This window comes from Lissotriton helveticus, chromosome 6, assembly GCF_964261635.1.
Source record: "Lissotriton helveticus chromosome 6, aLisHel1.1, whole genome shotgun sequence".
Lineage (NCBI taxonomy): Eukaryota > Metazoa > Chordata > Amphibia > Caudata > Salamandridae > Lissotriton > Lissotriton helveticus.
The window spans coordinates 322,636,341-322,660,427 of NC_136067.1; the positions used below are offsets into that span (position 1 = coordinate 322,636,341).

Consider the following 24,087-nt stretch of genomic DNA (forward strand, 5'->3'; position numbering starts at 1 on the left):
CCTTAGTCCCCACCCTGTCTATCTGTGAATTTTCCCTCGTCATGTGAGATCTAGCTATTTTGTCTGATGCCCGATGGAGCTACCTGGTTTAGCTATAGGGGAGACAGGTCGGTGATTCCCTCCTCGGTCATCAGCCAGACTTCCTTTCGTCTCTCCTGTCGTCTCTTCCCGCTTACTCCCTCTATCTTTGTCTCTCCTTCTCTCCTCTCTCAATGTATTGAGACTGAACTATTTTGTCGAATGCCAGATGGAGCTACCTGGTTTAGCTATAGGGGAGATGGGCCATGGACTCCCTCCTTGGTCGTCGCCTACCCAGTCGGCTGTTAGACAGACTTCATTTCGTCTCTCCCTGTTGTCTCTTCCCCTATCCCCCCTTTCTCTCCTTCCATGCCCCCTCCCCTCTATGCTCCATTTATCTTGCCCTCCATGTTTTTTTAAAAATTGTTTTTCACATCGAGACCGAGCTATTTGGCCAACGCCCGGTGGAGCTACCTGATAGCTATAGAGGAGATCGGTTTTGGAACTTCCCCTCGACCCGTCACCTACCCAGCCGGACTTCGGACAGACTTTCCTTTTGTCTCTCTGCCGTTATCTCCCTACTATCCCTTTACCCTTACCCCCTTCCCCATTACACTTCAATCATCCCGTCTTCTATGCTCTTGCATTTATTTGTCTAGCAATTGTTGTAAATTGAACTGACGTAATCTTGTAATGTAATTTTTGTGGAACCTCATTTAAAGCGCTCTGATACCTCCGTGTCTAGCCAGCGCTATATAAAACTCTTGAATTAATAATAAATAAATAAACTATAGGGAAATATGAATTCATTTGAGCAGTGGACAACTTAGTCGGGTATTTGGATTGAAAAAGATAGCGGAGGGATAGAAGAGGGAAGCGTCTGATTTCTATAGCGCTTGCTATCCCTGATGAGGTGTTGAAGGGCTTTTTGGAGGGTAGCACACTACTCCGGAATCCAAACTGCAAGTGTAAGTTTCCTTTGTGAATAGCCCGCAAGTGTCTTTGAGTCTCATGTTATTTTGTACAGTGCAACACATGCTGTTTACAAGGTCTCCTAGCAATGTAGTTGAATGAAAATCTCCTCTCTTGTAATCTTCAATCAGATATGTCACAAAGCATTTTGAGTCCGTTCAGTTTAGTGTTCATGAAATATGTTTGGCTTCTCTGCAGCGCTGGCCATGCTGCTTTACTCATGTCGTTAAAGAAAGTTGCACTCTTTGAGCCTGAGATTTCCTCCTACACCTCTCACTGCTTACAGACTTTCCGGTAATTCAGATGTCTCAAGGAAATTGCAAGGAAATCTTCCTGCTCTTACATTTTGATGTGTAAGCCTAAGTCACTGTAGTTTTTACGTCTTGTTTGACACATCACAGCTATTTTGAGGCCTATTGTTGCAAGTTTTATTTAAACATGGATTGAGGTTTAGCATGGCCCAAACGCATATTCTCTTACGTTATCTTATTGGGTGTTTGGTACCTCATTCCACCTCTTATGGAGTCCTTGCTTTGGAGTACATGAGGGACTAATTTTACATATAAAAGTATACTGGTTCACCTGACATTTAAAGCTTTCTTTCATATATTTTATTTACGTTTCTTAATTTATGTTTGCATTTTCATAAAGTGTGGTCAGTGTATGAAGAAAAAGCGAACATCACGGCTTTTGTTCTAAAGGATACTTAAAATAAATGACTAGCTCATGTTGGTATTTTTTTCAACTTAGGTTCACCACAAAACACCTAAACGATGAATCAACTTCAAAACAGATCAGAGCTATGCTTCAATAATACCCGCGAGAGAAGAGGATCTGCTTACTGACCTCAGAAGATGTATATGTTTACATAATGTAATACAGATTGATGTTAATACTTGTGCGTATTTACCTAACCACCCCCTTGGTGTCACTGAAATGTATAGTCCTGTAGGCGTAACCTGATTCGTGGTCCATAGCACAGCACATTTTACAATAGCCTTATGTCAAATGCAAAGCAATGTTTTTTTTGTTGAAGTACTTAAACATATTTATAACTGTCTAATGATTGTTTTATGAGTTTTGTTTTATTTTTTTATGGCACTTTTTTTTAAAGTGCTTTTTCCAGGAGATCTAATTTTTAACATTATTGTAAAATTGTTAGTCTCAGGTTAAATATAAGGTGATGAGCTTCATAGGTCACTCTGGGCTCGAGCTCAAAGTGGCTAAACTGTAAATGAGTGCAAAATTAACTTTCATTACTGTTCAGTGTTTTCTACAAAGCTTATCAGTAATTAACACGTTATAGTTTCCCGTGTTTCTCTGGTTCGTTGTCTTGTTTTGTCTTTCTCATAATGGCCAGTTTATCCAAAAAGCTCTCAATTTGGAAAAGCGGCCTAGTTGTGTGCTACTTCTTGGACAGCTGCTAATATATGTGTGTGACGCGTAGAAGGGGATGGCATCTTTCCCTGTTTTAGAGACTATGCATCATGCCTTTTCTGGGCATATACATCCTTCATTCAAATATTTATTTCATTGGTCATTAGCTGTAGTCCCCGATCTGTAGTGCTACCTGTACCTCTTCTGGTAGTTAGCTGTATATATTTGGCAAGCTTGAATGATTGTGGATGTCAGTGCCTGTAGTACATGAACACACACATGAAAATAATGAAGTAAATTTGATGCACAAAATGTTCCAGATATCTGCCTGAATATAACAAACTAAAATCTGGACTGGATTCGTTTCAGATTTTTGCAAGTTTTTGGAACACAACTAGTGGCATATAGATATTTGTAAACGAAGCAAACTGGACTGGCTGTTCACCTGGGGGTTGGCTAGATTGCTAAAATGCTCACCCTTCCCTCTCATGCACAAATGGGGGCCATGCCTAGTCCGAATGGCCAGCTGTGTATACTGTGTGTCTGGTATCAAAGCCCACAGGAACAGCAGGACTTTGCACCTGGCCCAGTAATTTCATTGTATAGTAAGTTGGTCCTTACAAGGGCAAATCCTCTTGTACATATTCTACAGTGTGGAAAAACTTTATAAAAGAACTACATTACCACTACCCTTCACATTCAGTCTGAGTAGGACCACTAAAGATGAGGGTTTAGAAATGTATGATCTCTGTGTGAATGGCCTTTCAATGTGTGCCTATCCAAAGTAAATGTAAGCTAAAGTCCTGCTTCAGGAGGCATGTTTGGCAAGCACAATGATGATGAATATCGTTGCTCCATGACCTGTTTGCTCAGGGCCAGTGATGCGTGAATTTGCGCTGTGTCTCACTGTTAAAACGACACATTCTGCATTTGCGCTGTCGCAGACGTTTATGAATTTACCCTTCTGTGTTTAGATGTTGGATTAGCACATCCCCCTTATAGGCTTGTGGATTATTTCAAAAGCATAGAAATGCTGCATATAAGCACAGAAGGACTGAATTTCTACCCAATTTGGAGTTGATTGGGTTTGAATGTCATTTTCTGTTTACAGCACATTCTATTTAAACGCCTGAAACCACTTGCGTAGTATTATGATTGTTCGTCACATTTAAAGCACAATAACAGAGTATATTATATTGCAGAAAAATCTAATGGCGTCCAAGATGTCTCATTGTACAAAATGAAGCCTACAAATAAAGTGTGTAGCTCAAACTATGCTTTAGTGTTTGTAGCCCCCCCCCCCCCCCCCTCTGCCTGGAAACTGTATTGTGCCGTGACCGGCCTTACTCACCAGTTATATGTCCTTGTCCACATTAAAGTGCACATTAGGATAAAAGCATTTGCTTTGTTTTTAGGCAACCCTAGAAGTGCAAGATTTAGGGACTGAGAAGAATTGCACTATAGTTATCTGTAGGCGTTGTGAACTCCTAAGAAAGTGACGTGTTACCTCAGAGTGTTTTAATCCTTGCCCAATGGGCTATGGCCACATATTCAGAGGTTATTATAAAAACGATGTGATATTGCTGCAGGGCAGAGGAAGCAGATTAAAATTATAAAATATAAGGTTTATTTAACATTGAAAGAGCAGGGTGAAAATTATTGCGGAAGGAGGGTGTTTTACATTCAGTGTTTCAAAAATGAGAAAAATACAAAAACTCCAACATTGTGCTAACCTGGTGTGCCTGGTCTTAACGTGTTTCTGTCCAATTTGGTTAGTTCTGTATTTGTTATTGGATCCTCATCAAGCTGATCAGCATCAGTATTTCAGAGGCATTTTAGAACCAGCTTTCGTTTTACAGTGCCAGGGGAGTATAAATTCCAGAGTAGGTGGATGGGCTAATAGCAAACATTGGAAAGATTCAGAGGCATTTGTCCTGTCAGGATAATAGGCTTCCATCTCCCATTCTAGGCTTTATGCCCTTTTGTATTTATAAAGGGGTGGTAGAAATCCCCCCAAAGGGAATCCATGTACAAATACTTTTCCTCTTTAGTGTCAGCCATTGTGGCGTCACAATTCTCTCATTCTAAGAAAACCTAACATTGCCGCTATTCTGCCACACCGGCCTCTTGAAGTGCTTCAAGAGGAAAACACACAAACTAGACTTGTGAGGGTTGCGCTCATGCTCCGATACGCATTCAAATCGGGAAGAGTATGGGCCAATACTTGTACTTTTACAGCCATGAATGTGTACTGAAACCAAGCAGCTGCCCAAACGTTCATCATTTGGAAACAAGACTTTATACACTACAATAAATGTACTGGTCCTAGCAATACCGGTATTCTCTTGTTAAAACAGAGTGTAGTCTCTTTAAGCATACTTTAGCTTGTACCAGTTCCTGGGGCTCTACACCACAGTACCTGCCATTACAATCCACTGTAAACACATAACGTCACATTTTAATGCCAAATGTGCAGGCAGCTTATCAATGGGCCAACCAAGCCAATAAACAAATAGTTTGAGGCCTAGCATGCCAGGCGTGTTTTCAAAAGAATCCTCTTTTTGAGAACCAAATATTTGGGGAACTTAAGCTAACTATCTTTAATGAAAATATTGTGTAAAGTTGAACGGTGTTTTAAAAGTCATTGTGTAGTTTGAGGGGTTGGTGCATTTGTTTTGCTGGTTTGCATTTCTTTGTACAGAAGTTTGTGTGAGATGAAAATAAATGAAGTTTGGTACAAAACCACTGTATTCAAATTGTATTTATTCACACTAAAATATTGTGACCGTAAACAAAATAAAGTTTGCTTTAATTGTGTTTTCATTAACATTTAATATCAGTTATCAAATGAATAAATTATCTATACTGTTTTCAAGTGCTCACTTTATTTCTTAGTGACAATGTTTCTTCTGTGAACTCCTTTTCACTTGTAAAACAACTTTTATCTGTTTGCTTGCCTTAAGCTTGATTCACAAAGCTTTATAGAATCATGAACCAGATTCAAGCCTGAAACAATTATTTAAAGGATGTGTGATTCATAAATGTCGATAAACATGTGGGCTAAACGGATGAGTGTGTTGAAAGTGTGCTTAATGTTAGCATATTTCACTTACTTTATTTACTTTTAAAATACACCTAGATTTGTGTCAGTAGATGCGTTTAGGATAGTTAAGACATTGCCATAGACTTTTTCTTTAAACTAGATTCTCTATCATTTGGTTATTGAAAAACGCCTCTCAATGGATGCAGTTTTCATTTGTGAAAAAGATAGTATTACAATGTGAATGCTGAGGGGTGTAGGCCCGGAGGCTAATGGTGGACGCTCTTCACTTAAGAGATTTAGGCTTCCCAGAAAATGTGGAAAGCACCCACCTTGTAGTTGCACCAACAGATACTCCTTGAGGTTAAGCTTTCCACCTGAATCGTAGTTGATGTGGCCCACCTGGTGCTGACCCCCCAACTCCCTGCCCGGCACCGGAGCACAGCCCCTTATAGCCCTCATTCTGAATTACTGAGACCAAGAATGCTTCCTATAGGCCGAAGGAAATTACTAGAGCATCCTCTGCAAGTGTAAGAAGAACCATGATATTTCCAGACCATCAAGGAGTGCAGAAACAGCACAAATCATCGAACAGTTTAATAAAATGTTTTGGGCGAAGGGCCTCAAACGAAAGCTGTTTGGCCCTGACGAACGTAATAATGCTCCAGAGGAAGGCTTTTTCATTGAAAACTCCGAACTAGCCTGGGACTGGGAAGATAAAAAGAAGACCTTAAAAACGGCATACAGCCAATCCTGACAACAGAACTCGTGACGGCTGGAGTGGAAGAGACCTAAGGAGCAGAGGGAAAGGTCCATTTGATAACAATCCAAGATAATCAACACTGACCCTGCTGCTGTCCAATAACACTCCTACAGTCACTTAGACATGGACTGACACTGGGTCACTTCCCACATGGAAGGTCACAGCACCTGACCTGCAATGACAGACCACTGAGATGTACTGCAACAAAAACGAGAACACTGTACAAAATTTACCATAATAGATATGTGTTCTTAGGTGGTAACCTAAAACTAGTAAGACTGACACAAGTCCCTGGGAAGGATAGAACACTGTTTCCACCAAGAGGTTGGAAGGAATATGGTTGGGGATAATAATTTAAGTGTTGTCTGTTCACAAGTGGCACCCCCTTAAGGGAGGGTCATGCCATTTATGGAAAGTGATAGCAATAGAAGTAGAAGAGAAAACATTAATTTAAATGAGGCGCACCACTTCCCACCTCTGTGTTGCCTTCAGACTGGGGGGATGGTGTAACTACTCGGATCCAGAGGTAAGTCTTTGCACCGGCTGCCGAAGTCTCTTTCATCGCCTACTGCTGATACCCACTCTTCTGTTGAAGTACTGAGGTATGAGGCCACCCTGCGTCTACCCCCCTATCCTGGGGCCAGGGCAACTTTGGCTCAGATCAGATAATATTCTCAATCTCTTCTTGGACCCCAAGGAAATGTATGAGGTTGTGCCGGTGATTTCGTCAACAGATTCTTCCTCTGCTTCAGGACGGCCTCCTGTGTCTGACCCCTCAACAGCGCCGGTGCACAGCCCATCGCGGCTCCTGCTTCTGGTCTACCAACTCCAATGTCCTATAGTGGTGCTCTCGGCGTTCCTTCCGACGTTAAGGCCTTCTCTTTCTCTGCATCGACCGGCTTTAGTCACGGTGTCCAATGCGGTGCTGATGGAGCCGCCTGTCCCAGATTTTTCTAATCTAGTTTTCCCCCTCAGAGGACCATGGCTATGGATTACTGCAGACGGGGTTGTCCCCCGCCTCCAGTTTCTGACACGGTACCACCCCCTTTACTATAGCTGCTTTTTATTTTGATGACGCCAGTGGCTTAGAGTCTTCGCCAGCCTCCTGCCTCCTCCTGGTTTGGCTACGGAGGTGAGTTCTGCCCTGGCCGACATACCCAATTGAGTTTTGTTGACCTAGATTTGCACCTTCTTTCAGTGGAATTATCCACAGACCCCTCAATTGGTGTTATACACCCTGCCCAGTCTAATGTATATATACATGCCTTATAGTGACTATCTTTTCGATATCCTGTTGGGTGCTTGGACTAAATCTGAAACAGGGTTCCCTGTGGATCGCTCGGTTTCTCACAGGGATTGCCCAGCCTCAGAGGATCCCTTCTGTCTACTCCAACCTCCCTCTACTATAATTTTAGTGGTTCAGACTACTTTAGCCTCTCAAAATATTGATATTCTTCCCCCTGTCCCTCCGGATAGGGAGGCCAGGAAACTTGGCACTTGTGGTAGGCATATTTTCTCTTCTTCTTGCGCTGCTCTGCGCTTTTGTAACATTTCTTGTGTTCTCGCCCGCTACTCCCATGCCTTGTGGGACTCTGTGGAGTGTCTCTTGCCCTCCCTGGTACAAGATGGGCAGCAAGCTGTGGTATGGATACTACAGATTGTGTTGGTCGAGCTATGGCCTCTTCCATTGTTCTACATCGGCGCACATGATTGCGTACTTGCATGTTTTAAGAGGCTGCGCAAATTGCTTTGATTGACATGCCTTTTGATGTCACCTCCCTTTTTGGTGCGCACGCTGACTGCTTTATGCCGGTTCAGGTTTAGTCAATGTGGTAAGGAGTCTTACCTCTGTTGCTGTACTTAGGTCGTCGGAGACAGTTGTTTCCCCTTGTTTTGACTTTTTTCTACCTTCATAGGACACAGTTCTTCTCTACCCTCCAGGGATACACCCAGTGTGGTGTTTCTGCTTTCTGCAGGTAATTTTTGTCTAATTTATATTGTCGGTGACAGGTTTAGTTTCCAGCCATCTGGAACTTTGCTATTTCCTGGGAGTCAGTTCTTTTAATGCTAGAATTTTCCTACCCCCGTACTCACTCTGTGGTAGGTATTCTGTTTGTGTTGTGTGGTTGCACTATAACCTTGTTCCCTGTTTTCTGGGACAGTATTTTGGATGCCTTGGGGATATTTTTTTGAGCTACTTATGCACTTAGTACCCCTTGTAGGGACTTCGCCTTCTTCTTTTCTCTGTGTCCTCATTTGTTTTCATTTCCATCTTTGACCCTTTTCGGTGTGGCCATTCTCTTTGCTTTGTTTTATTCTCTGAACTGCATGGATTGCTCCTATTGTGTTTCTATTAGTTCAGGCCTGGGTTCCACAACTCCAGTCTTGCTGTGCACCTGTGACCGTTTGTCTCCAGCAGTCTGGCATTCTTGTGCATGTTTTATACATACCGGCCATCGTACCTGTGGGGTAGCTGTTGTCTGCTGTTTTTTCAGTCCTCTTCACCTGGGACACCTTGATTGTTTGGATCCATTCCTGGTATCTTTATTTCACAAGAGGCTGGGTTCCCCTTTCTTTCCTGCATCTTTCCTCCACTCCTGCCTTCGTTGCATCCCTTTTTAGGTCGAGCATTCGAGACCTCTTGTATATATTTTAGTATATACTTATATGTGTATGTACTTTGTGGTCTCTGGAGATCAGCCCTAGGACTTGTCTGCTTCCGCTTAGTGACTTTCTTTTCTGTTCACCTGCCTCCATTTAACTGTCTTAATAGAAAACGACCAGTAGAGGTCAGTAAAATACCAGAATTGCTTTCTGCTGAGGGACTTTTTTTTAAAATTTTCTGGCAACTGCCTCTATTTAACTTTCTTGATAGAAAAAGACCAGCAGAGGTCAGTAAAATTCCAGAATCACTTTAGCATTCTCTAGATTCCAGTCCACAGAAATGGTCCACTGAAGCCCCTGATTTTATATTAAAACCAGAGCTTTGGACTATACCATGTCCCGCTGAAAGGCAGTATTTCTCTCCATGTGTTCCCATACCTGGCATGTCACGCAGTTTGGTGCTTACTTTCCCTCCATGTTAAAGAACAGTAGTTGTTTCAGCACTCAGGCTAATGTGCTGCATAGCTAAATACATATAAGGACCCAAAGGCAAGACCGATTGTATTGCTAATGCTTGTTCTATGGGAGAGGTTACCTTTTACCCCTCTTCTTTGGTTGGGGGTATTTCTTCCCCTTTGGGAGAGGGGGGGGGCGCATATCTCATCTATTCTCACGTTTCCATGAAGCTTTGGTCAAGTTTCTTACCCGTTTCTCCTTCCGTAAGTTGGACCATGTGTGATTGCCATAATCGACTACCTGTTGGCCCTTGTTTCCACCAGCCCTTTGTTTCACCAAATGGATGGTCTTCTTCTTTTTCTCCTTCTTTGTCTGTTTAAAGGTTGGACTTTCAGCATGCTGATAATTATTTGCTTCTCCTGCTACTGACTGATGGCATCCTTCCTCAGTCAGTGGCATTGGTTCTTGGATAGTTGACCTTGTATTCCTGTAGTGGGCGATGCCTTGTGCTTTCTACTGCTATGTGGCATTGGGTTGCTGTTTCCCAGCTTGTTTTTCTGTCTCCACCTCAGTTACTATTGTAACCTCTTCATTAAGACTGTAAGATGTATTCTTTCTGTCCTACCTTGGTTACTCCTGTTCTTGGAGTGTTCCCCATTCCTCCACTTCTCGGCCTCCTGCTCACTGGCAGAGTATGTGGGTTACCTTTGGAAGAGTGGATATGCTTTTGCTGTACCCTGAATGACTTGTGTCTACGGAAATATCTGTGTTTTTATATGCAAATTTTTCCTTGTATACATTTATTTTTGGATGTCTCTACATTTATATGCCTGTCTCTTGAATGGATCTCTTGTAGATGTCTTTTACTTTAGGTATATCTATGTGTGTGATTGCACATATGGTCGTCTGGCCTTCCATATGGTGTATGTCGCTGCGTTTTACCTAAACCTTTTTGGTGTGCTGGTTCAACCTTCTTGGTTGTCCTTGTCTGTTTCCTTCCTTCTCTTCAATGAGAACCTCTGTTACATTTTTTCCGGAGGGTGTCTGATCTATGTATCAAGGTTCTTAGTGTTGGAAATGTTTATTTTCACCATTTTTGTTTTTCTAGCGATGCTCTTCAGCATTCTTTGTTCTATTTTTTTTTTTTTTGTCCATTATCTTTGCTTAAAGGCCCCCTTTTTCTGAAATCTGCTTCTGAGGCTAGTTTCCTTGACGATCGGTGGGTGCTCTTTATTGTTGTATGTGTTCGCTGCAGCAATGCTAAATGTGTATGCTCCTTCCATTGCTTTTGAGGCTGGACTTTATGGACTATTGTCCTCAGCCCCTTTTTATCCCCTGATCGTAGATTGCATTCCTTTTTGTGGCTGCCTCTCTTGCTGGTTCTATACCATATTTCTCATGGCCTTGTTGCTTTCTACTTCCTACATGGCTTTCCATTATTCTTCTTGGAGATCAGTCCTTCGGTGAACAGCTTACCTCACTTAGCATTTTTCAGATAGTCTGGTCCCTTCTATCTTTTGGATCAGCTTCTCATCTTTGGTGAGGTCGTATTGCAGCCCATCAAGGGATGGTATTGCTTGGGTATCTGATTTTAAGATCAGGAATATGTGGCTAGATGCCTCCATCAGATGGACAAGTTACTTACCTTATGTAACGCCTTGCCTGATAGAGACAGGATCTAGCTGCAGATTCCTTATCGACCCGCTCTGCAAACTAAGGGCGTGAGGTCTCCTAAATCTCCTCTTTGCATTCTACTTCTGTTCTTTTGATCGGTATTTGTTGATACAATATGTTTTCCTTTTTGGCACACTGTATCCTGAGACTGCTTCTCTACGTGGCTCTGCATATTGGCGTGGAAATAATCACTAAGAAACAGTCTTCAGCAAGTCGGAGTTAGGTTTATATTGAATTTGTTGACATCACATTCCTGAAACTACGTCGCAGTGGAGTCACTCGCCGCCCTCTACCTATGTGCTGAGGTACTGCTGAGAACATTTCCGGATCCAGCCTGGCGCCTGGCCAGCATTTTAAGATAAGCAATCTGCGGCTAGATTCTATCACTAAAAGATAGGGTGTTACCAAAGGTAAGTAACTTGTCCTTTTTAACTACAGCAAGAAGTACCTTTAACTATAGAGGTGAATCTAGAAAAATGGTGATATAGCCATGCTCCACCACAATAGGCATCCGAAGAAGGTCAACAGGTGGTGCAGTGATGAAGGTGACGAAAAGATACGCCCCTGACGTCAAGAAACTCACTTGAGGGAGGGGAATTGCTATTATTTGATGCAATATGGTTTTGGGCAAGTAATACATGCAGGTTTCTCCAGATTTGAGCGGGATGATGATACTACTTTGGAAACAAGTTGTTTCAAATAGTGGAAGTTTGGGGGAGTATACAGGAGTGCTCACGGATCATCCTAGAGTGAGCTTGATGATCACGGAGTACTATATCTGACATCTAGGTGTTGCTCGGATATAAATTTACCTTAAGGAAATGAGACAAGAGGTATTTGGCAAACACAGGAACAAATTGGTTTAATTAAGTGCAGCGTCCGGGAGAGTATCAACAGAGTGCGTTTGAAGAAAGTCTCTTGTGCAAAGTTTCGGCCGACAATATATAGATCTTGTGAGGTACAATAAAGCATTTCTGCATTCTTGAAAAGGCATCTTAGTTGTAAAAAACACATGTGGGCATCAGATAAGGGTCGCAAATGGCTCTTGACCTCAAGGGGAGCTAGTGTAGGCCAGTGTGTATGTGTCCAGATGTCTGGTGTGGAGAGCTCATGATCACTATGTGTGATGTGCATGTAGTGTCCTGATTGGCTGTGTGTTTCTATCTACATGTGGCCTCTAGATTAGTGCTATTTTTTCATCTGACCTGTTTGTGGTGCAACTGTCTATTTGTGGGGTCAGTGTGCGCATGTCTCTGGGCTAAGTGGGGCCCAATTTTTGACCTGTTTCTCAATGAGCGTGATTTGGGGTTGCAAGGCCTGCCTGACCACGTATCCCTGACTCGGGGTTGATGGGGAGGTCACCTTGGGTGAATCTGACAGCAATGATGCCAGTTTGTTGGCACTTGTACAAATAATGTGGTGATCATTGATATCATTTTGACCGACGTTCTCAATATTGTGAGTACAGTTGTCATAGCATACATAGACATTGCCTTTACGGATATTGACATTGTTATGCATGCATGGACTATGGCATACATTAACATTGTTTCTACCAGTATCAACACTTGTGCGGGCATAGATTATGGCATACACTGACATTGCATTAATGGGTATTGACATTCTTCTACAGGCATAAGTTTGTTGCATTTATTGGTATTGCCGATGGGCTTGCACATATCATGCATTGACATCGTATTCACCCATCTTAACATAAGAATGTGGTAGCTTAACACTTAGCAAGTTTCTAAACACAGAGCTTTAAGCGGTCCTCATAAAAGAGACCAATCAATACCTTCCAAATAACCTGGGTCAGTAAACTTTACAGTGATAGCATGAGGTACTTGCAATCCATTTTTGATGGCAGAGCCATCTGTTATATTGCAAAACTCTAGAAAGACAATGAAGTTTGAATCAGAGAAGACTGCGATCATTCAAAATCAGGACAGTCCCGTTCTTGCTTCCGAAGTTATTGCCGCAGCAGATCATTGTGATTAAAGTCTTTGGGAATGTCCAAGAAAAATCAGAGGAAGTTGAAGCAGAAATCCGCTCCTTCCTGCCACTTTCAGGCTCCAGAGAAGGCACAAGGCTGTCAATGTGCCCACCAATCTTTCTTCCAATCTCCATCAGACCTTATACAGTGTTTGGTCCTGGCGCACACTGAATTCCCAGATCTATGTGTGACGTAGCAGCAATTAGAAGCTTTTAAATAGGAGGTTATGCACATAGTTTCCACTTTACTGGTTTCCTCTGGTGTGATTTCGGACCCTAGGACTTAAGTATAGCACCGTCTCTGGTGCTTATTTAGCTTCTGACGCCATCTCCTCTACCGGATCCTTTTGCATAGACCCCCTCGCTGGGGCCAGAAGATGATGTAGAAACTCTGAGAAAAATCTATCTCTGCAGTGATCGCGCCGTGCTTTGACCAGCAGGCAATCAGGAGCACCTGATTCCGTTTAATAATGCCTTGACAGGTACCCTTTTAGACACTTGGTCAAAACAATGCTCATGTCCACCTGTTGATAAGCAGGTCACTCATCACCATCATCCTGCACCAGGCCAACCTGCTTTTCTTACTATGCAACCAACTCCAGAGAGCCTTTGCGGTACAGGCATCTACCAGCGATACAACTGAAATGCCTTTCCCTTCTCACCCCATGATTGTGAATTAAAGATTATAGAGACTTTTGGGAAACTGTTTATTCGTAGCAACATAGGTTGCTGTAGATAAACATGCTCAGCATACTCCTGCCATCGAGTATTGCGCTCAGATATTTGAAACTTGTTTTACTTAGCAAACACAAGGAGATGGATCTGGACTGTTCCCATGAGACACAGGGTCAAGACTGATTTGCCTGTAGCTGTGTCTGAACTGGAATGGCGAAGTGAGCTAAAGAACGATGATGGATTCAACCCAGATCTGCGACTGGGCTGAGTGTCTGAAAGGTTTCAGTGCTCCGTCCTTCATCTCCTTGTGTTTGCTTTGTTTGCCCTAAGTTGGCAGGGTATGCCCAGATGTGGGTCCCTTGCGCACTTTGCCACTGGATTCAAGTTAGCCTGGTTAATGAGGGCTGTTACCCCGAAACCGGTCCCAAGATGCTTGTTTCCGGTCCAGGGAAGACATGGCTTGGTAGTTCGGGAAGGACTGTTCCCATGAGGCACAAGGTCAAGACTGATTTGCATATAGCTGTGTCTGAACTGGGGTGGCGAAGTGAGATAAAGAACGATGATGGATTCAACCCAGATCTGTGACTGGGAGTGAGTGTCTGAAAAGTTTCAGTGCTCCGTCCTTCATCTCATTGTGTTAACTTGTTTTACTTCACAGAAATCTTTCAAGTCATGATGTGTACTGACTGAGCTCTGTGTTCGATGATCATCATCCGGTTTGCAATGTCTGCCTCTCCTGGCCATGACAATTCAAAGTCTGTGGCCTGCCTGACCTTCCAGTCCATAAAGACACTTTGGTACCAACACAAGTGAAAGTGGGCCAATCAGAGAACACCGCGGCAGGAGTCCGAAGACACCACCATTATTTTTTGGGAACATATCATCAAGGCATAAGAGGGAGAAGCCGGAACTACAGGAGCACAGCTGGTCCAGTTGTCTCAGAGCCCAAAGGAAGTCTTTTCCTCTGGGACGGGGAGGAAGAGGAGCAGGTCACAGGTGCTTCAAAGCACACATTAAGACGCCAACAGTGAGTACCGTGGTCTCCGAAACATAGCTCAAGCCTGCACAGTTCCCCAAGCCAAGGCTGAACATCAGAACGGATAGGGCGCTGAAGCCCGTACATTTTATATATAGTCAGCTCGGCCACCATTGCCCTGTTTGGGCCATGGTTGACAACCCTCTTTCCTTCAGACACCGAACCAACACGTCCTTCAAGCCTGAAGATCTTGAACAGACCATCAAAGCAGAAATTACCTTTGGTGCCGGCACCTTAACCTGATTCAGTACTGCAGTCGTCCTCGACAGTCGAAACTGCAGTTGACTTCAAGAGCCCACTCGGAACCTAAACCACTGCTGACAGCAGGCTTTGGGGACTCAGCACAACCCATCCTCCAGCATAAAATATCTACAAATCTTCTGTTTATGCTGACAGAGGCTTTATCTCGGAAGAGGAATCTCGCATTTGAGGAGGAATTTGGGTTTGGAGCCTCCCCCACTTCCTAAGTTCAAAAAAGCACAAGCATAATGTCACCAGCCTTCTCCATTGTCCCCCTCACCCCCACGACCACCTCCTCCTCCTTTTCCTTCTCCTTCTCCTTCACCTCATTTCCACGCTCTTCCTCACCAACCCCCCTCCTCCAGCTAGACCAAAAAGATAGATGGGGCAGGGAAGATAATAGCAGTGCAGACGACTACAGACTGGAGCATTGCTAACTCTATTTGGCTTGCTCTCCTTGTACGATTGGGCACACTGGGACAAAATGTAGGATTTGTTTAAGCATCTCCACGAGGAATATAAGCAGTGGTTGAAGAGTTTGTGGTAAAGGGAAAAACCATTTCCAATGCCACCATCCTTGCGACCTGGATGGTGCCAACACCACAGCTCATGGAATCAATACCAGTATACGTGTTTCTGATTTTAAAGAGCATTTGCTCGACTTGCCCTTTGATGTCGAACAACTCTTCATTCCACAGGTTGAGAAAATGCCAGAAAAACTGAAGAAAGACATTGACACATCCAAGACTACAGGTGCCTTCAAAACACCCCCTCTGTGGGGGTTGGTTCGGAGGCAACAGTATAGAACAGGCAGTAAGACCACCTCCTCAGACACCCCTTCCTCATATACCCCTTCCTCATATCAGAGACAGCAACAGGCCTACCAACAGCAGTCTTCAAAGGGTTTCTTTCGAGGCTGTACTGAAATAACAGAGGTAGGGGCAAAGGAGAATCTGGAAAAGGATCCTCTGCCGCCAAACGATGACTCTCCCTCCCTTCCCCCCCTAATCACAAAACACCTGTTGGGGGAAGGCTCCAGGGTGTTCTCCGCTGGCAGGAAATTGCACAAGACAAGTAGATATTAGGCATACTTCAGCATGGCTATTGTCTAGAACTTCTCTCAACATACCCAACATCCCGGCATCAAACACCATCTCAGCAGTGAGCATCTGCGTCTGTTAGAGGAAGAGGTCCAAGCACTCCTTCAAAAGGGCACCATTGAGCAAGTGTCTGACCGTCAGTGGGGCAAATGCGTTTACTCACTTTACTTCCTTATCACCAAAAAGCGGAGCTCTCTCAGACCCTTTGTGGACTTCATCCCCTCAACTGATATGTTCTCTCTGAACATTTCCACATAGTGACGCTGCAGGGTATCAGATCTCTAATCCAGCAGGGTGACTATATGGTGGTGTTCTACCTTAAGGACGCCTACCTCCACGTCCCTCTCCACCCCACCCATTGACGCTGCCTCTGGTTTATTTTAAGGTACCGGGGTTTTCATTACAAGGTACTCTCTTTCGTTGTCATCATTGCCCCAATAGTCTTCACCAAGTGCGTGGCAGTGGTTGCCGCCCACTTAAGGTTCACGTGTATCCATGTTTTCCCCTACATCAATGATTGGCTGATAAAGAGTGCAATCAACCGATTGCTAGCTGGGGCTTCTTCTCCAGCAGTCACACTACCTGCTGGTCATAGAGATACATGCACTGGCCCCTGTTCTCCCCTGCACACACGATTTGATGAATCATAAACCTGCTGTATTGCACCCAATGATTACTGGTAAGCTTGTGCTGTAGCACATCAACTCTCTGCATGACTTGATTATGTAGTGCCCGGCCTGTTTTTTTTTATTTCTTTGTATTTTTGTTCCTCTTGTTATGCCTTGAATAAAAACCCTTCAATTAAAAACAGCCATTTCACTACTTCACAGTCTTGGGTTTACCATAAATGTGCTCAAGTTTTTTGTCCAACCCCTCCAAATCCAACCTTTTCTTGGAGCGGTTTCAAATTCAGTCATCTGCAAGGGTCGTGGCCTTTGACCAGCTTCTCCCTCTTTTTCAGTCACATCATGACCGGGCTACACACTCGTGTTGCAACGGTGCCTTTCCGCACATTGGCCAATAACTGGGGATCAGATGGAAGATCTAGTGTTGGCAATAGCTAGCGCCCATTTCTCACTGCAGTGGTGGAACAGCAACAGCCTGTTGCAAGGTAGGCCTTTCTAGACCTCTTTCCACAAGTCGTCATTTCCAAGGATGCCTCCCATGCTGGGTGGGGAGCGCACCTCGACCACAACACACTACAAGGTGTGTGTACTCTAGGTCAGCCAAGGCACTATATCAATTATCTGGAACTACCAGCAATTACCTTGCCCTCAAAGCCTTCCTACCACTTATTCGAGGCAAGGTAGTCCTGGTCTGGACCGACAACATAACTACCACCTTCATAAGCAGGAGTGCCCCCACTCGCACTCCCTTTTAACTGTTCGCTCAGATTTCACCACTGCATACACCTAATAGCCAAGTGCCTCCTGGGTGTGGACGACTAACTTTCTTTACCTGTTAAGCAGGATGCATCAGCAAGTCCACAAATAGGAACTCCACCTGCAGGTCCTACCAGTTCTCCCCGCACTGGAGCACTCCCAAAATCACCTGTTCGCCACCCGCAAGAAAGTAAAATGTTTTAACTTCCTCTTCAAGTAACCTTAGCTTCGGTCAATGGGCTTTGCAGTTTGAATCAGCTGAACAAGTATATTGGCCTATGCTCTTCCACCTCACCCACTCCTTACACTGGTGGGGTGTAAGATGCTGCAAACATCGCAGACTCATCCTGATAGCTCTCACCTGTGTCAGCCAGTCCTGGTATTTGTCCCTAATAGGGATGTCCATCAGTCTTCACGAGAAACTCTCCAACAGGCTGGGCCTTCTCACGATAGTGATCTGGCATCTTTGGTCTTAGAATTTGGTTACTTGGCCTCCCCTAGTAATACATGGACATCCTGTGTCTTGTAGGGTTACCACATGAGTGTGCTATGCCGTAGAGTGGAAAAACTTTGACCACTACTGCATCGCTAATAAGATAAATAGTCTGAGACCTGTCAAAGCCCTCATCTACCTGCTCCACCTCAAAGTCTTGCCTAGATTATACATCTATACGCCTCCACTTAGCAGCTATAACTGCATAAAGGCAAGCTAGAGAGTCTTTTGCATCCCTGTAGGTTAGGCGTACATGGAGGAGTCATCACCCCTTGGGTTCTACCGGCACCTGTATGAAGCCTTAATATTGTACTTACCAGACTCACAGTTCCTGCCTTTGAAGCCCTACATTTTTGCCTGCTTCAGTACGTTTCCTGAAAAGTAGCCTTCCTTGTTGCTGTAACCTCTATACACCTCATTAGTGAGTTACAGGTCTTCACACTGCAGGAACCATTTATACAAGCCCATGAGAAAACGGTAGAGTTCAGGACAAAGCCTAAGTTCCTCCATAAGGTTGTTGCTCCACTCCACCTTAATCAGACTATAGAGCTCCCAGTCTTCTTCCCACAACCTCATTCGGTAGCGGAGTGGGTGCTGTATTTAAAACATACTCTCATGCACTACATTGTCAGAGCCAAACCGTTCAGCAAGTGAGATCAACTGTCTGTTGCCTTTGCAAAACCCCATAAAGAACAACCCATTTCCAAAGCTGGGATTGCAAAGTGGATAGTTCAGTGTATCCAAACTTGCTATCCTACAAACAAAACAGCCCTCCATTTTACACCCAGGGCTCACTATGAACAAGAAGGCCACATTTATGGCCCCCTTAGGGAACATTCCCCTAACTGACATATGTAGTCAGCTAGGTAGCACGCCTGTCAAGATACCGGAGCATGTGGACAATGGGTCAGAAAACGTGGCTGCCTGGCTGGGGGCAGCCACCAATATAGTAGCCACTGTGCAGGAAGTTAAGCTGTAGAGGACTTCACCTTCGGCCCCCTGGTTTAATAAGAGGCTGAGAGCTATTAGGCAGGCTTGTCGCCCTCAAGAGCAAGTATAAAGGAATAATTATGAGGAGCATGATAAAGCCTCTCGTAGGAGCAGGATTAGAGATGATAAACTAGATCTCATAAAGGAGAACTCCTTATACAGTACCAACAAAATTTAATCTGGGGGCTGGTACTGTTACATGCGCTCTTGCATCCTTAATAAATAACGCTATCTCCTCTGACTGCTTTCTGCAAATTTGAAAGGAGGTGTGATCAGGCCTCTTCTTAAAAAGCCTAATCTTTATAATAAAGATCGGAAAATTGCCGTCCGATCTAGTTACTCCTGCTTCATGCCAAGATCCTTGAGAGACATCTAAATGGCTACTGAATAAAGTTTGTGGAAGATCAAGGATGGCTGGACACTTCTCAGTTTGGCTTCCGACAGATTGCATTAAGCGGTTAGTGGATAAAGGGCAAGGCGCGGCTCTGATTCTGTTCGACTTGTCCGCGGTCTTCGATACTATCTTCCCTTCTCTGCTGAGTGAACACCTACAAGAAATAAGCATTACGGATAGTGCTCTGCTGCCCTCCTTTCTTAAGGATCATTCTCTGAGGATGATGCTAAATCAGTACTACTGTGATGGTTAGGTCTTTCCTAGGCAGCGCTTGCGCTGTCTCTTCAAGACATACTGTGTTCAGGATATGGGCATTAAGCTCCGCCCAAGCTGCCCATGTTTTTTATTGGCTCCTTTGACTGTCTTCTCTAAATGCTTTTGTTTCCTTGGTTAATATATTTACTAGTCTCTCCTTAGTACCGCCTTTTCCCCTGGAGACTTTCCCATAACGACAGCCCGTTACATGTGTTGTTACTCAGGATCAGTTATTTACAGTTTGTGTGCACTATTTTTGTAATTACTTTCAGTGCAAAGCAGCGTTTCACGTCGTGCTTCACCTTTTACACTGGCGGACGCGTGTTTTTATTTTTCTAATGCACAGCTTGACAAACTTTTGGAAGCAGACTGGCATGATTGAACAATGGCGGCTGTGCGCCTTTCTTATAGCGAGGCTTGCCCAAATCCTTTTTTTAAATTTTATTTTGTATGCAGCGTGGCACACCGCGCTTGTTCAATATCCATTTATTTGGTCCCACCATGGAGCTACAGGTTTCTGGATCCCACACAGCTTTTTTTTTTTTTACAACAGCACTATTCTTGCTTCACCAACGCCGCATGTCTGGTTTCCAATGCTTTTTTTTTTTTGGTCACGCCAAGTTGTAGTGCACAACGGGGCTGCTACTAGGTGTCCCTGTGGAGTTGTAAAGGGACCTCTGTTAGACGCATAAGGTACTGCAGCCTTAATGCAATCTTTCTCTTTATAATTACAATAGAGGTGCCTTTACATCTCCACAGGGACACCTAGTAACAACCTATGGTACTGCACCCTTTTGTTGTTTCAAGCCTTTTCATTTATTACTTATGCTACTGGTAGTATATTTTTTGACAAAAAAAACCTAACAGCCATTAACATTTGCCAAGCCAAAAGCTCGAACATTCACTAATGCAAGACCCATTACATTACAAATGCTTCTTTTTCCATGTGGAGTACCTTGGGGCTCATCTTTGAGCTCTATATTACATTTTTATTTACCTCCACTGGCAACCATTATCCGTTTTTATGGGCTGCATGCGATATCTTACGCTGACGACACAGATCATTGAGTCGATACCTAAGAACTGGGCAGCTACCTCAGATAATTTTTCTCATGTATGCCTGCAGTTGCAGGCTGGATGTAAAGGAATTTCCTTAAACTTAATAGGGACAAGACAGATGTGTTGCTCTTTGGTATGCAAGCTTGGATTTGGAATGATAACTGGTGGCCCAACACTTTAGGCATGCTCCCTGCTCCAGTAGAAGATCAAAAACCTTGAGATGATCCTAGAAAGCGAGCATTCGCTTAATGGACAGGCCAATCATTTACTAAACACTATTGTGTGAATGTTCTAGCTAGACAACAAGCAATGGTTGCTCAGAGAGACCTGAGAACATTATTCCAGACATCCACGCGCTAGCAATTGCGTATAGGGTGCTCTGCTTTTCAGACTTTGGAGTGCATGTGTAGCTACAGCAACATATGCATTGAAAAAAAATGTAACTTACCCTTTAAGCATCCTCCTAAGACGTGTGTGGCTTTGATCACAGATCTCTATACTTTTTTCACTCATTATCTTCTCCTTGCAAAGCACATTTGCATCATACAGGGTTTACTTGCTATTCCATACTACTCTCACCCGCTGTGCGGAAAGCAATCTAACATGGAGTTGGTGCACATGTACATTGCCAGCTGAGGGAAGAGTCACCGTACCATGTCACTCGAAAGACATCTTCGAAGAAAAACAGGCTGCAAACATCCAAGACCAACACAAAATGGGAAGTAATTTTACTCACTGACTGTGGGAGTCACCTGAGCTTGATCATACTTGTATCTGCAGAGAAGCAGGATAGGATGCCTGTGCTGTGAGCCTGACATAGGAACCTTGCTTATGTGGTGTGCGAGAGTCAGACTGAGGTCTCGCTGCAATGTAGAGTAGCCGATGTGGATGAATATAGCGAGGCGTGTAAGCGCCTGACTATGAGCAGCCATTGCAGAGGGATATATTCACGCTTCCAGGTAGCTCCCTATACTCCTATTCTACATCTGGGCACTGGGTGGTGACCTGCCACACTACGTGGAGTTGGCACCCAATTCACCCCGTTAGGTATTCAGCACCATAGGCAAAAGCCTGCAAAACGCGAGAGATAACTCTTGTCTGTGCTGGCTAACCACGATGAGCAAGGAACTTGTAGGGCCTTCAGTTGATGTTGGGTGACGAGGATACGCAAATGCAGGGTTTTGTGGGTTTGGATGTGGCATCTTAAGTTGCACTTCTCTCTGTACCTGGTCTGACATTTATGCAGTAACACCTATAGCGTTAGTAAGCCTGTTAAAGACCATGTGTAATTTTATTCATTTTCAATGTATTTGTTGTTTTTTGGAGTTGGATTATCTAAAATGGAAGAAGGGACTCAGACATTGACGCAAAAGAAAAGTGATCTACGTGAAATTGCACAGGAGCATAATGCAAAGTGATTATCGTGTAGATGAAATTTACCTAAAATTTTAATGGCACATGGGGTTTTAATTTTTTTAGGTTTGTAGAATTGCTAAGAAAGAAGTAACTTTTACTAGTTTTTCAGTGACTACTGCCGAGAAAGTCTTTACACAACAAGGTAGTACTTCCATTAGAAGGGCATCATTACGATGTGTGCAGAAAACTGATTTTGGCATCATGCTAGGCAGAAGAGTGTGGTTTGTTGGAATTTGATGGGAACCCAGTTTTATTGCTTTGTCTTTATACCACTTCTTTTTACGGTATGCATAATCAATATTAAGTGGGAGCTTGGCAAGCCTGACCTTTTACATCTAATGATTGGTTCCAAACTTTCAACTGCTTTATTTTTAAGTCTTCCTTTAGTGACCGCTTTAATTGTCTCATCTAACTAATAGCTTTTCTCCAGAAATCAAACATAAGTTACACACATAGTTGCCGTTCACAATTTGCTTCCACCCTCCACAGCATACATCATGGGGCAGTGATCATATAGGGTTGTATGACGTTACAACGCATTCCGTTGCAACGCATGCGTTACAACGCGAATGCCATCACTACGCATATCCTTTACCACGAAAATGCCTTTAACACGCATACTTTTACAACGATTTTCGTTGTTAAACTATGCATGTTAATGGCATTTTCATGTTAAAGGATATCTCCGACCCTACAAATTAACCCTAAAAATGTACCCTTAAAATTTACCCCTGCGCGACACCACCCCCTAATTCCCCCTTACCTCTCCACTCCAAGCACTTCCGATTTTCGTTTCATGTCGTAAAGCGGAAGTGTCTTTCCGTTTCCTCTAACGACGCCGATTGCCTCCACATCTTTTTTCTTCTTTAACTGAAAACGTCGGAAACAGTTGTTTTTTTGGGGGGGAGGGGGGGCACCGAGCCCCCTTTTTTAAACCCACGCTTTGAATTTTTTTTACCTTTAGCACACATGCCTTTACTATGTATCTCGTAGTAAAGGTATGCGTGGTAAAGGCTATTCGTGGTAACCACGGCCGCGTTGTAGTGGCCGTTTCTCCTCATCTGATCCCACTTTACCTATTGGCTATGTTCGCTTTCAGTGGCTGTACAGATCCTGTGCATAGTGTTTACATCTGAATGATTGCAAGCTTTTTATATATTAACTTGAAATACTGCCTAATTATTTTACATGCAGTCCTTTTTAGATCTTACTAAAATTATGTGTATAATATACTTATAAGGGTTTTCAGCAAGTCCACTTCATCCTGTTATTGTGTTATTCACATTTCTCGTGCTCCTGAATTTGTTGGGTTTCAGACGACTTCCAAACTTTTCACAGTGTGCAAAAGAAGGCTATCCCCACATAAAATAACAGGATTAAAGCCATACTGTGATTGCAGAAAGCAGATGTCCGTCACTGATCCGCACAAGATGTGTCTTTGGTACCTTGGCTCGGGGCAAAATTCTGAGGTTTGTGATAAGTGTATCTTCATGCACCTGAAGGCGATTCAAGACCAGGTACCAAAGGTGTATGTGACTCAGCACAAAAAGAAGTTTCAACCTTTGCAAAGATCCTGCTGTATCTCAAAGTCAGGGGTCCTGTGTCGATTCCACCTACCGCTTAAAGTCTTTCAGTAAGTCTAGCTCACATGCAAGCATAAACCAGCATTGGCATAGCCAATAGGTCTCGCCTTCGGGACGGTATATGTTTAGCCACAACTTTTGGCTATGTTGTAGAGTATTGTGTTTGCTGTGTATTATGCTGAAAAGTTTTAATTAAAAGTGTTGATCATTTGTGTTACCTTTATACAAACCAAGACATTATATACAATATAATGTATTGCTGTTTTTTTTTGTACGCATGTAATTATGTTGCACTAAATGGAATTATGTGAAGTGTATTTATATTGTATTGAGTAGAGTGTAATTATGTGTTGTGTAACTATGTGGTACTGAGTGGTATATGGAGTGTATTTATGTTGCATTGAGTATAGTGTAAATATGTGGCGTGTAAGTATGTAGCATTGAGTGGTATTTTGTGGACAGTAATAGATTAGGGGAGTTGTCAATGTTATGTTTTGTGGGCATTCCTTAGTTGGTTATGTATTGTAACATCAATCCTTGCCCACAAAACATAACATTGACAACTCCC

At 43.4% G+C, this 24,087-nt stretch overlaps 1 protein-coding gene across 8 annotated transcripts in view; it reads left to right on the forward strand.

Annotated features, from left to right (window-relative positions):
- The window catches only part of CYRIA (CYFIP related Rac1 interactor A), a 339,563-nt gene extending 334,454 nt beyond the window's left edge, over window positions 1-5,109 (forward strand). For all 8 annotated transcript variants that reach the window (XM_078647768.1, XM_078647767.1, XM_078647763.1 and 5 more), the window contains one exon: window positions 1,741-5,109. In XM_078647768.1, coding sequence (XP_078503894.1) covers window positions 1,741-1,804 — 64 coding nt within the window. In that variant the 3' untranslated portion in view covers window positions 1,805-5,109. The remainder of the gene's footprint in view (window positions 1-1,740) is intronic.
- The last annotated feature ends 18,978 nt before the right edge of the window (window positions 5,110-24,087 follow it).